General features: G+C 38.5%; 2 protein-coding genes across 5 annotated transcripts in view; both read left to right on the forward strand.

The window, feature by feature from the left end:
• Nucleotides 1–14451, forward strand: part of LOC106641753 (FERM, ARHGEF and pleckstrin domain-containing protein 1) — a 40252-nt gene that overhangs the window by 15863 nt on the left and 9938 nt on the right. For 3 of the 4 annotated variants that reach the window (XM_089594892.1, XM_089594894.1, XM_089594893.1), the window contains exons 6-11: nt 408–495; nt 576–731; nt 869–1029; nt 1151–1228; nt 2927–3069; nt 3848–4084. In XM_089594892.1, the coding sequence (XP_089451018.1) occupies nt 408–495; nt 576–731; nt 869–1029; nt 1151–1228; nt 2927–3069; nt 3848–4084 (863 nt within the window). Of the gene's footprint in view, nt 1–407; nt 496–575; nt 732–868; nt 1030–1150; nt 1233–2926; nt 3070–3847; nt 4085–14451 lie in introns of those variants that run through there. The other variant, XM_089594895.1, reaches the window with a different exon arrangement.
• On the forward strand, nt 4772–12180 carry LOC149374187 (uncharacterized). Its single transcript, XM_089594350.1, has one exon. It carries the CDS (start codon nt 4936–4938, stop codon nt 12178–12180), a length of 7245 nt encoding a protein of 2414 aa, XP_089450476.1. The 5' UTR covers nt 4772–4935.

Genomic DNA, 14451 nt, shown 5'->3' on the forward strand with positions numbered 1-14451 from the left:
TTGCGTATATTTTGATACCATGGCTGCGGGTAAGTCGATGTGGTATTGGTAATGAAAAGCCATGTGCGAAACCGATGCGACGAGATTGATTATACGGAGTCCGGGACGATTCCCTTTTAATTTGGAGGGGAGGGAGGTATATTTTTAAAACGTTCTTTGTCAAAGGCTGGGGCAGTTGGAGCTTTGTGTGATTTTCGAGTCCGCTGTTCCATTATTCATAAACAATGTGGCACTTGCGTGATTCGCTTTAATCGAGAGCTCGACGTTGCAATTGACGCGGTCTGATACGCCTTTGTTGGTTAATTAGATCGGTATACTGTATGAGCGTTTATTATTCGGTTTTATGTCTCGCGACGAGTCTTTTGTCGATTGAATTAATTTTATGGTGTGCGCGTCTGTTTGGACAGGGGACAGTCGCCCGCCGAAGCGGATCTGAATCTTCTCGAAACTGCGCGGCGCTGCGAACTCTACGGCATGAAAATGCATCCCGCAAAGGTATTGGATGGTTTTCAAGATGTACGAATGAAAAAAAAAAAAAAAAACAATAATAATAAATCTGAAAATATTCCACACAGGATCACGAAGGAGTGCCGTTGAACTTGTCCGTGGCGCACATGGGGATCATAGTCTTTCAGAACTACTCGAAAATCAACACGTTTAGTTGGGCGAAGATACGAAAAATCAGTTTCAAGAGGAAAAAGTTTTTGATCAAGCTCCACCCGGAAGGCTATGTAAGATTTTTTTTTTTTTTTTTTCAATCCTTCGAAATCACTCCTTCATAATGCAAGAAAATTGTACTAATTATGAGTGTCATATGGATAAGTGGTTGAGACATGTATTAATTATTTGTGCCAATGATTTGTTGTAGGGTTTCTACAAGGATACGGTCGAGTTTTTTTTCGAAGGGCGCAACGAGTGCAAAAACTTTTGGAAAAAATGCGTGGAGAATCATGGGTTCTTCCGTTGCTCCACGGTCAAGCGGGTGACCCGACAAAAAACTCGAGTTCTCAGCCGAGGATCTTCATTTAGGTACATGTACTTTCGATTCGTGAATAAAATTTAAGCATGAAATAAATATTTATTGGAGCTTTTAAAAAAAAAACTTAACTTTGATTGTTTATTTTTAAAAAATTTCCTTCTCACCTTACAGGTACAGCGGCAAGACGCAAAAGCAGATAGTAGAGTTTGTGCGTGACAACTACGTCAAGAGGACGCAAGAGTTTCAGAGGTAAGTCGATAAAATATGCCCTCACGATCAATCGCCCGAAAGTACCACTAATTGTATATGTTTCTTGATTACGTTCATTTTGTGACTTTTCAAACGGGTTTCTTGACACCTAAGTGATTTGTCGTTCATCATAAAAGTATCTATACATATGTGTATATTGACAAAGTAGCTAGTGCATGACAAAGCATTGCAATTGAGTTTGTGACACCCTTCCTCCCCCCCCCTCGCTCTGTCGAATAATAAAATTCCACGTAAAATGTAATTCTTAAAACAAAAGATTCGATGAGACAATCGATCGATCATTAAAATAACAACAACCTCACGAAAACAGTAGCATCGAGATGGTTCGTTCAAGACCCGAAGCACAAAGCAGTTTCTATCTCGATTGACACCACCGCCCTTTTCTTCGCCTACGACACCAAAGTTGCACCTCTAGAACACTTATACCTTTGAAACTCGACGTCGCCTCTGTCTCTCTTTCTTCACCTTTGGAGCGTTGTGTACTTTTATGTTTTGGTCACTTTGAATGCACACAAAAGACGTCGAGTTTCGATTTTTTGATCCGATGCGAAGTAAAATACTGACCTGTTGCTCCGGAGGGAAAATCGCACATAGCCCGCCGATGTTACAATCGACGTAGATACTTTTCTTTTTTTTTTTTCTCTTACTTTAAAGGAATCTGTTGACCATCACAGTCATTATCGGTTTAGTATTTTTCTTCGCATGGTTGACCACTATAATAGGAAAGACACGAAAATAAAGGCAAAAAGTTTTGTGAGCGTGTGTTCAATATGCACCGTATACGATAGTTACACGCTATATATTTCTGTATCATCGTGCTTTTCAATAGTAACAAAAAATACAACATCAGTGTTGCCTGCTCGGGGCAGGGGGTGGCGGGGGAGTCAGGCTCACCATCAGGGCACGATTTTTCAAAACCCGAATGATCATCAATGTGTATACCCTCCGCCAATATTACTGTTATATAACTTTTTTTTTCTTGTCAAATTTTTTTTTCTTTTCCATACTTTACTACACATTTACAATTATGTATATTGACGAAATACCTCATTTATAAATATTATACATACATTTTTCACTTTGATATATTTTGATGTAACCTTTCGATCACTATCACTATCAATGTTATACTAACGTATTCGTTGAAACGATAATCGACGACACGTCCACGTTACTCTCTTGTTATCATATCCATCTGTCCATCACAAAAGAAGTATATGTGTATATTAGTTCCCTTCAAACAAACCCGAAAACACATGTGTACATAAACGTGTGTACTGGAAAAAAAAAATCGTTTTGAAATTTTTGTCGTACGTTTCGATTTAGCAGTAGTTCGAGTATCTTTAGATTCGAATTTTTCACCTCTTTCTCTCACACTAATCATCTTTTTTACTCTCATCTGCATTAATAATTTGTACACTACTAATTATACTTTTTCAATTTTTAGACTTTTTTTTTTCTTCAACTTACATTGGCCCGTCTGCTAATCACTTTGCTCACTAATCTACTTTGTTACCCTTGATGTCGCGATAAAACGAATACGAATTAAAACTCATTTTTAACACATTCTTTGATTTGCAAGAGATAAAAAATAAGAAGATGAGAGAAAAAAAAAAAAAAAAAGGATCATGGATAGCGTTAGGTCTGATGCTGAACTTGACTCTCTCTTGCTCGCAGGTCCAATTCGTTCCGGCAGACTAGCAGTGGTAGGGCATTACAGGGCTCGGAGGGGGGAGGCTATCGTGGGGCCACGTCAAGCAGCTCCCTTTTGGGCAGCTCCAGCATCTCTGCCCACCCCCTCCTGCCCCTCGGCGATCCTGGTATGTACCACCGAGCGACACCAACCACTGATTTACACTAAAAATGGACAAAAAAAAAAAAAAAACAACTACAGACAAATCAAATAATATTATTAAAAAAAAAAAGCTAAACAACACTAAAATGCTTCAAGTCCATTGATCATTTTGAAAATTTTGTTCCAATCTTTGTTTTGATCATTTCGTCGTTTTGGTATTAACTTATTGATTCGTTTTTGTCATTCGTACATTTGTCACCTTTTTTTTTTTTTTTTTTTTTTTGTTTCGTTTCGTTGCGTTGACTTATCATATGATTTCAAAAACGTACTTGTTAATTACATTATTATTATTATGATTATTGTGATTTAATTTACATATGAGTTGAATTCTTGGTAGTGTAGTTTCCGTAGTGTCATGTAGGAACCTATAATATACAGTCAGCTTTATTTCACAAAGAGACACACATATGTACTGTCTTTTGCTTATGTATCATTGTACTACTAAAAGTCTTATCACACTCACGGTTATGAGAGTATTGAAACAGTGACGTTGTTTGCATTGAAATACTTGAACAATCTCTCATAATCAACTGGATCATTTTGTTGATGCAGCGTAGGTATACATGTAAAACACTATAGTGTATAGGTAATGACGCTTACAAGCACGTGTATAAATAAATGAGTTTTATATAAAAAAAAAAAAAAAAAAAAATTTAATAAACAAGTAAATCTAAAAATTGTCATTGTACGATGTTATGGAAAAAAAATTGGCATGAATAATTGTGACATTGTTGTGTTTGCAGCGCTGGAAACGCCGGCTCTGTCTCTGTCATACGGTTCGATGACGCTGGATTCTCCGACGACTGCGACGAGTGCCTCGATGGGCGGGACGAGTCACCGTCGCGAAGACACAGCTACGTCCTATCGGACGCTCACCTCTATAGACGTGCATTCACCGGCCACCCCGTACAGCCAGGGCCAAGCGCCATCGCATGTTACCAGTCAGCCGCAGCATCAGCAAGCCAGGATTTCATCAACAGGTCGTATCAGCCCCTCTAACAGCAGTCCCCCCGAATTCCCGGCGCCTCGACCTCTGCCTAGGTACTCGTGGCAGCGCTCGACCAGCTGCCGCGAGCTCTACGTCACGAGCTTCCACCAAGTCCCGGCGTCGTCGGCAACAGTGTCGACGACGACGATTAACAATAATAAGAGCACCGCGACGGTTACGGCAAAGGACTCGGGCTCGATTCTCGACGGGTTCCAGCTACCGTCGCAGGGCGAGCTCGACAACCCGGTGACGCGCTGCGACGAGACGCATCGTCCGTACAGCGCGGCGAGCTCTAAGCTCCCCTCGTTGGACCGCAACTCCGTGCCCGACAAGATCTACAGTAGCTCTTACCCGGGCACGTCGTCGCTGTCCACCGAGTCGGGGCACGAGGGGTCGGCCCACGCCGGTGACCTCTCCCACGATGATCTGTCCCACGACTCGTACGAGCTGCTGGAACGCGAGAACGAGTTCGAGTATCCCGAGTCGTACTCGAGTCCGCATGAAGAGAACGAGGCGCTTTCTGACCAGAGCGACGAAGGCATCGAGCCGGAGATGTTCCAAATGGACTCCGAGACCGATTCCTTCGTCAAACAGAAATCGATTCGTTCCGTGGACAAGCAGCTCTTCAAGACCGTGCTTGCCGACATTAGGAGCCTCAAGAGCGACAAGTCGACGGATCGGTACTCGGTCGGGCGCCCCGAGGGCGAGTTCGTTTACACCGAGACGCGAATACAACGCACGGGCACGCAGATAGAGAGAAAAATCGAGACCCACCACGTCGATTCGATCGAGCTGGCTCAGAGCAAGCTCCTCGCCCACCAGGAATCGATCAAGGTCGATCCGATGGTGCTGCAAGTGCAAAAGCAAAAGATGACCGTGCTCAACGAGCTCAAGTCCGTGAGGCCGAAGCACAAAATAACCCACGTTGACTCGGAAGTTTTGCGCGAGCAGGGAATCATGAGACCGAAGACGCGAATAGACGACGATAGTGACGATGTCAGTCCGATCGATGGGAGCAAAACCGCGTACGCGGGTAGTCAGACCAGAGCAAGGAGCATAGCTAGTTTGGAGCACAACCAATCGCCACGGCCATCGGTGGTCGACACGGGTAGTTTGGGCAGGGCGCAGAAGGCTCACGAGAAAAAGGCGCGGGAGGTGGAGATGAAGGTGGATAAGATATTGTCTAAAATGCAGGAGCAGGAGCGCAAACGCGTGGAGCGCGAGAGCTCGCGGGAAGCTCGGAAAACGGAGTCGCGGGAGCGTAGGGGTAGCGAAAGGATCGACACGCGAGAGACGCGACGTAATGCCGAGTTGAGGCGTAGCTTGGAACGGCTTGATGCTCGTGAACGGAGTCTGGAGCGGCTTGATTTTATGCGTGAGAGACGAGCAAGCTGCCGGAATGATTTTCGCGATTATAGGAGAAGCACCGAGCATTTGGATACACGGGAGCTCAGAAAAAGCTTGGAAACTCTCGATAGTCGGAGTTACAAGAGTTATCGTCGAGACTCGCGTGAACGAAGGGAACGAAGTATGGAACGGTTGGATGCGAGACGTAGCCCGGGTCGTAGTCCGTTGTCCGAACACGAACAGAGATATTTTGATAGGAGGCGTTCTGGGTCGAATAGAAGTCCGTTTGACAAACCTAGGAATAGAAGCGCCGATACGATCGATAAGGATAGATCTATTTTTGATTTTGATCCAAAAACAATAGAAAAATTGAGTTCGTTTGAGCGATATGAGGTTAGCAAAAAAGATAAAAAAGACAAGTCTGATAGAAAAAGCCTGCAGAAAGAGTTGCGTAGAAAAAGTCTTGATCACTCTAGTATTAAGGATCGTGTGGGTGCTGATTATTTAGATTACGATCCATACAGTTCAATTGAATATCAAGAAATAAGACAATATAGCAAGCAGTTGGAGAAAATGAGGGAAAACAAGCCTAAAGAGCGAGACGACTACAAAAGTTTGGAAAAAGCTAGAAGAAATGAGGATCGCAGAGAAAAAGAACGCCAAGCCAAACTTTCCATTGAATCAAGAACCGACAGCTTAAGTAGCAGCATATCGATAGAGAAAGAAAATTTCAAGCCTAAGACGGTTTTTACGGAATATGATCCAAAAGTGGTAGGAGGAACAGTATTAGGCTTTCCGGATGATCCATCGACTCATGTACCAGTTGAGAGAACAAAAAGCGATCCTAACCCTGCAAGAGAACGACTTGGATCGAATAGTAAGCGGCATATGTTAATGCATCAAAAGTCAATTGATCTTACACCTGCTGATTCGGGCGATGAAGACGCTTTTTTGGAAGGCATTCAAGAAAAAAAGTCAAACATAGATATCCCCTACACCTTGCACAAACGTCATGTTATGAATGGAACAGCGTCTTATGAAAAATCCGAGTCTGATGGTACGAAGTTTGGAAAACTTGCGGCAAAAATTATTGCCAAAGATTTATCAGTATTACCATTAAAACCTGTTACTGACGCGTCGTTTACAGATTTGACAAAATTAACGTCACCAGATAAACCATGTACACGTTTTTTACCCACGGATGAACCCCGTATAATTGTTGTTAGTCCTAATAAGCCAAAAGTAGTTTTAAGCCCTTCTGATAAGCCAAAGAGTATTTTAAGTTCTAAATTATCGCCAAGCATTTCACCAGATCGTAGCCCTAAAGTAAGCCCGACTAAAGATTCAAAAGTTTCTTCCAAATCGAGTTCTTTGGACAAAATAAAATCAGAGTCTTCCTTAGCTAAAGGAGCCATTGGACCTAAGTCCCTTAGTCTAGATAAAAAGCATACAAAATTATCACCAACTGATCCAAATGTTACTATAGTTTCAGTTCTAGAGAAAAGATTATCAAAACATTTATCTCCGACAGATCCCACTGCAACAATTATTTCAACTTTAGAAAAAAGACGTTCTCCCGATCTTAGCTCTCGAAGCTCTAGTTTTTCTGAAAAATCAAAATTAAATTTTGCAGAAGTAGTTGGAATGGAAATTAAGCAAGAGCTTGACCGGCGTGAAAAAGCAAAACTAATCGTACCGGACGATAGCGTTGAAACAGATATAGAAAATATGCCACTCCCTGATTTACCAGATTCTAATAAAGCAAAACAACAACATACAAAGAAACCACCTGTTTCCGAAAAACCGCAAATTACACGTCCAAAACCAAGTCAGTTTATTGTAACAGATCATTCTCGAGATGATCCGTATGAAAGTGATGGCAAAGTATCTGGTCCTACATCTCCAAAACTACCTCCTTCTCCGAAGAAAACCAAGCCAAAAGGTCTTGAAAAACCAAGCATACCAGAAAAGACCAAACTTATTCTAGATGAAATAGAATCGAGATATACGGAAGCAAATAAAATCGCGGGCGCATCAAGACCAAAAATAATTGATACTGGACATGACGATTTTGTTGAACCTGTAGCGGATTTACCGCTTGATGAGGTGCCAGTTAAACCTACATTAGAATTAGATTGCCTTAAAGTACCAGAGTTTACTCCATTCATGTTTAGACCACATGGAGAACCTATACGATCTAAATCACTGTCATTAGCCGAAGAAAAAGCATCTATAGATACTCTTCTGTCTCCAGAGGCTGAAGTTAAAAGCTTCACTCAAGATGTATCACCTAAGCGAATTAAAAAAATGAAATCAGATCCTATTAAAAAAGATTTTAAAAAGCAGTCAAAGTCACTTGAAGGAGATAAGCCACCTTTCAAAAAAAGTGGATCGAAAGAATCTAAAACATCTCCTTCAAGCTCGCGTATAGATAAATCAAAACTCAAATTAGGTGAAATGCCTCAAGAAATTATTATTATTGATTCTACAGACATAGTACCTGAAGTAAGCATTGTACAAAAAGGAAGGTCAAAATCAGTAAGTAGGCTATCTGACAGATCATTTTCATTGTCAAGAGAAGATGAACTGAGAAAACCTCGAGCAAAATCTGCTTCTGTTGATGATGAATTAATTAAAATTGTTTCATTACAAAACGAAAAGTGTAGACCTAAGTCACTTGGAATATCTAAAAGCTTAGGCAGTGCAGAAAGAAAAGATTCTTTAGACAAAGTATCTCCAAAACGATCCGCAAGTATAAGGACTAGCAAATCTGATTTAACAAAAGTTTCTCCAAAAGTTTCACCAAAAGTTTCACCTAAAGTTTCACCAAAAGTTTCCCCTAAAGTTTCCCCTAAAGTTTCACCAAAGGTTTCCCCAAAAGTTTCCCCGAAAGTATCACCTAAAGTATCACCAAAGACTTCTCCAAAAGTTTCTCCGAAAGAATCTCCAAAAGCATCTCCAAAAAAAGTGACAGAGACTAAGAAATATTTAGATAATATACATAAGCCAGAAGTAAAACAAAAAGACGTTTCACAAACTCTAAAGTTTGAATTGAGGAAGAATATAAAAGATAAAATACTTGATGCCGCTAAGACAACGAATAAACCACCAATGGATGTCAAAAAAGAAGTGGGCTTGAAGAAAGACGTACAAAAATCTCCAGTAGTTCTTCGAAAACCTGGACAAAGTCCTGTATTATTCGCTCGAGCACGTCTCGGGCTCTCAGAAGGAAGTGGAATCGGTGCCTTACAACGACAAGGAGCTACACAGTCGCCGACTTCTCAAAGAAGAGCAAAATCCTTAGATGCAGCTGTTATTTCAGTTCATCGATTGCCTCCAGCAAATGCATTTTCAAGTAAAGATGATACTCTGGATTTAAGTGAAGAAGCAGAAAATAAAGAAAAGCCATTAATCACAGCAACGGAAAAAAGCCCCATGTTAAGACAACAGTCGATTCAAGTTGAAAATTTTCAAAGTTATCAGTTAGACAGTACAGATCATACAAGCATTCCAGAAATTGCTACAGATTCTCATTCAAGCACTGAAGTTTCTGCTCAATACTTAGAATCACCGTTAACAGAAAATAATGATGCAACCCCTTGCTTGGATTCAATTTTGGATGAAAACGAAATTCAACGAAAAATTATGAATCTAAGTTTGAGAGAATCTCAAGCATTCGATATAAAAGATAAGGCTCAAACTAAATACATAGACCAAAGTTCTGATTCAAATACAGAATGTAAAACAGAGGTTAAAAAACCAAAATTCTCACTAAAAAAGATACAATCTGATAAAAAAATGAGCGAAGTTGTTAAAAAATTCGTTAAGGCAGAAAAAGAAAAAGAGGAAAAAGAAAAAGAAATTGATAAAAGAAAAGACGCAAGTGAGGAGAAAGTTAAAGTCTCTGAAAGTAGACCTAAAGATTTTGTTGAAGATTTGCCAAATGTTACGATTAGCCCTGCAAAAGATAAAACTCAAGGTATGAATATGTCAAAAAGCAAAGAAACAACTTTAACACCAGATTTTAGCGACTTCCCTCCTGATGGACCTGACATGGCTAAATCACCCATACAAATTTCTATTGAAGAGTGTTCTGATGATGACAAAGATTATAGTTACAATCAACAAGATAATAAAATAGATCAAGGAACTTACGAAATTGAAGTGAAACCAGGAGAAAAAAAACGATTAGATTCTGGTGATACTAGTGAAGATACTTTAGATGCTTTAGATACGCAAATTCAGATGCAAGGCATCGATAGTGAAGTAAGTTCTCCAGATTACGGAGTTGATAAAATGGATGAAAAAACACTCGTTGAAGTTGAACTGACGCCAGAATATTTAGAAATGCGCAAAGATGAGGAAGATGGAGCTGAAGAGCTCCCAATGGATGAACCGGCTCAAAAAGATCATTATGATAACAACAGATTGAGCGTAGATAAAAAGGGACGACTTAGCACGGAGCGCTCTAGAAGTGAAGAAACTAATACATGGACTCCAGATCGAGAAGATCCTGATTCTAGTTCTTGTTCTATAGCTCGACCACTTGGTATAGGCCAAGTTCAACCCATTGTAGATCGACGAGAAATTGCCTTAATAAGGGAATCTCGTAAAGAAGCTTCATTAGAAGATGAAAGCAGCAGCAGCTCTGTCTATCCCGCACCACACCGAGCAGAATTAAGTTCACATTGGAGACCTTTTCCTTTGGAAAGCTCCGGAAGTTCAAGTTTAGAAGAAGGTTGGATACCTCACGATGATCAGCAGCAACAATCACACTCAGAAGAGAGTAATGGACCGAATGAAGATAGCTTTCAGGACGAACTGGTTGACATGCCTGGTGGCTTTGCTTATCCAATAGGTCCAGAGATTCTCGCCAGTTATGGAGCATTTTCGTTATCTAGAACTCTCTCACGGATATCTGAGCGTTCAACAACTTCAGAGCAAGATAAAAGTGATATCGAAGATTCTTTTAAGCCCAGCTCACGATCTCCTAGTCTAGATGATGAATCCCTGATTTCGAGTGATCATCAACCATCTCTGTCTTCTGATCCACCGTCAGCTGCAGCTATTTTGTCAATTTCAGAAGATCGTAGAACTTCTTCAGAATTACCAGACATCCCAATAGACGTAAGTGGTCGAGAAGATGATGGAAGATCTCCTCTTCAAAGTAGAAGATCGAAACTTCCATTGCAAACTTCTGAAGATTGGCCTTCACCTCCAAGTTCACCAATCTTTGAAAATCCTGTCATTAGCCACGTAGAAACATTTTATATGGAAATAAAGCCTGAGGAAGCCGTGAAAGTAACGGTAACAGATAGTACAGAGACCCCAGAAGGTCGAACACAAAATAGCGATTCTAGTGACGAAAATCGTACGTTGCATGATGATTTACAGTCTACTCTTCTTGAAGATAACCAAAGTTCGTCGGCAACTATTGATGGAACAGTTAAGGTTGTTGTAAGACCTCGATCAAATTCACACATAACAGGGTCATCTCACAGTGAAGATACCTCAATGGGCTTATCTATGTCCGAATGGTCCAGCTCAAACAACACTGTTCGGCAATTTTGTCAATATTCTGGAACAAAATCGGATGATAATTCTCTAGCAGATTTAGGAGCTTCAATTTCTGATTGGTCAGGTAGCACTACAATTATTCCACCACATTTTTACTCAACAGTTAGCGGTGACAAGAGTCAAAGTGATACAACTACTTCGGAGAAAAGTGGGACAAGTATGAGACCAAATTCTAAGTGCCAAAACATCGAAAATACATGTCTTCCTGGCACAAGCCAAGAATTTATTGAAGAACAAGTACATTTTCCGGAGCTGGATAAAGGAGATGAAGTAAAAGATGAATTTGATGAAGCAAGAAAATTTGTTGAGAGCCAATTTGATGTGATGCAAAAAGAACAGTACGAAGAAGAAACTGCACGCATGATGGCTCAAGCTCGTGATATTTCTCCACCAAGAATAACGTTAAGAAACGAATACGATGAAGCAATTGAAGAAAACTACGACATTTTACCAGATCTTATAGACATTCCTAGGCCAATACCAGAGGAAGATGAAGATCAACTGTACGATAATGTTCCAGCAATGCGATATTTTAGTGGAGATCAAGTGCGCATGGAAGTTAATCGAGGAGATAGCTCAGAAGATATGCATGAAGGTTTTGCAGGATTTTCTTCTAGATCAAGATCTCATGAAGATGACTGGTCTGTTGAAGAACAGCGCCCATTGTCAGAAGATCTTCGACGAAAATTTGGCAGAGCTCGTTCTGATCCCGTTCAAGATCCAAGGCGTGGTGGTGGCACTAGATCAACTGAAAGACCAGTTATAGTTCCTATAAGAGCTAAATCTACACCATATTATTCTACAACAAGTTTAAGTGGCGAATCAACAACTTCCAGTCCACCAATGCAAATAAAAGCACAAATACGAACTAAAACATTGCCTTACTCCACAGGCCGAAGTCCACAAAGTGAAGGTGATACTTCATCTAGTATGGACAGTCCAGGTCATACTCCCGATAGAGGAGGTCAAAGAACAGCTTTTCGTCGAAAGAAGCAGCAAAGACGACACCGTGTAGTTGTAGATTTGGAAATTAAAGATGGTCAAATAGTATCGAGCACTGATTCTAGTTTCGATGTTGCTACTATACCACCTCCATTACTTCCAGAACCAAGTATTGACATACCAGATGAAGAAAATGATGATTTATCTGAATCTAAAAACTAAATTTGTGATTGCCGTTAGTACTGAAAGTAATTTTGTTAAATAGCAAAGGAATCTTGGAAAACAGAAAAAATAGCTTAATAACAACGACAAACACATGACAGAATATTCAAAAAATGTATACTTAAAAAAAACATAAGCGCCTCATACAAAAACGACTTAAGTCAATCGAATAGTAATAAAAAGTAATAAGGTCAACAATACTAATTTACTTTACATAGTGGAATTGAATTGTAGTCACATGGAATTGAGACAATTAAACGAAAAAATGATTGAATAAGTATTACGGTACACTTTGCAATCAAAAAGTGATGTAATAATTATTTAATGATAAAAAAGTAATTATGGTACATTTTTCTCTGTGTCAATAAAATACACAACAATGATCAAATTGTCCCATAAAATATTAAAGTACTTGAGTCTTCAAAGAAAGATTCTTTGTTACATGTGATGTAGTAATCAAAAAAATGACGACTGACGCACGTTATGATGCGTAGAAGTATTTTTCATTAGTAAATTATTAAATTTTTCCTCAAAGGAGAAATAAAACATTTGGTTTTCAATGTAATGTGTTTACGAGAGAACGACAATCATCGCTGATCTTAAATAATAAAGAAGTAATTAAGTATCACAGTTACAACATTTTTTGTCAAAGTAGATGCATTAAATGCATCTTAGGTTCATATATTTTCAAAGGAGAGTACTGTTTATGTTGAGACAAGAACTATTTTTATTTTAAAGTTTACGAGCGATTTCATTGTTTGTCCTCGTTAAACACGATATCAAAAAAATTTTTTCTTAACAATTTAGTAAATATAAGGCCAAAACTAAGGACATTTTGTTTACGTTATGTGCCTAGTTTTTATACATTTGGATTGTACACATTTTTATATAAAAATAAATCTGAGTGAAGAATAAAGCTCGTTTCTTCTTTTTTTCTGCTTCCACGCAGTTAAACTGAAGATAACTACGTGAGTAAGTGTGAAAAAATGAAGATTTGACAAACAGCAAACGGTGTTATAAACTTATAAATCGAAATCACTAATTTGTAGAATAGGATTAGTTAGAGAAATAAATAAATTTTAAATAAAGAAATAAATAACAATTTATAAGAAGTAGTTCAGAAAGTTATGATGTTTAATTTAAAATTGATATTGAAGGTTATCTATACTAAGTAGAGTGTTGAGTTTTAAATATAATCCCGAGTTTATTCTTTTGGTGCTGTTATTAATGGCGTATAAGTTTTATACAGAGCAACGCTGAGTACCGATTCATCGACTACGACGTTCATCTTCAAATTCGCAAATTATTTGAAAAATTATCGTAGCAAGTGTACAAAAAAGTTGGAAAAAAAAATTTGATTGTTAATACACTGTGAAATGTATTAACATTGTATCATTAAGACTGTTGTAGAATCGGTTGACCCTGAAGTTTTGTTGTTCGGTAATATTTGATATAACAAGTTTTTTTCAAATGGAATACATTCGATGACATTCTTATAAACATCACTTCATCTACCATTATTCTTTTTATTTCCTTTACATCATACTGTATTCATAATTAATATCCCATCATGCACTCGGCTTTTAGAGAAAATACCAAGATTTTCATATTATACTAATAGCATGATGTACCATTTACCCAGCAAAGAGACCAGTGTTAAATTACGCATGATGAAAGTTTTTTAGCTGCTCTAAGGTCGAGTCATGATTGTGAGTAAACAGTACTGTTGATCTATAGAATAAAATTACAACTTTTGTAAAGAAAATTTTATAAAATGTATTTTGATGAGTATAGTGGAAAAAAAAGAATATCTGAATGTCTTTTTGGTACTTGCAGATACGTATTACATAAATAACTGTTAATGATATCTAAGTGAAACGACTTTTCTTAAATAGACAGTGTTGTGCCCTTTATAATGAAATTTGCTGTATTTTAATGACCAGTACTAAATATTTTTTTATCGCACAGTATCATGTATACTTATCAAAATATAGTTTACCATCATTTTAAATTATTTATGTGACTTTATTTCATTCATCATTTTATTATTTAATTTTTATTTAATGCGCTATTGTTAATAATAAAAAATAATACAAAAAAATTTAGTAGACAACGATCCCACTTTTATATGCAAGTTTTGCCTAAACTAAATATTTGCCTCCGTTCACCAACGCATAATTTTCCATTTGTAAAAATAATTTTTATAAATAATGGCTAATAATTGTTTGTGTCCTTCCAAGGCAAAAAATAGGTACATCATTTAGCATACAA

Source organism: Copidosoma floridanum, unplaced genomic scaffold (assembly GCF_036245765.1).
Source record: "Copidosoma floridanum isolate Cflo_tuat_1 unplaced genomic scaffold, Cflo_Japanese_pri ptg000021l, whole genome shotgun sequence".
In the NCBI taxonomy this organism is placed as follows: Eukaryota; Metazoa; Arthropoda; class Insecta; order Hymenoptera; family Encyrtidae; genus Copidosoma; species Copidosoma floridanum.

Coding starts and splice junctions, on each gene's coding strand:
- LOC149374187 (XM_089594350.1), top strand. CDS start 4,936: ATGGTGCTGCAAGTGCAAAAGCAAAAGATGACCGTGCTCAACGAGCTC.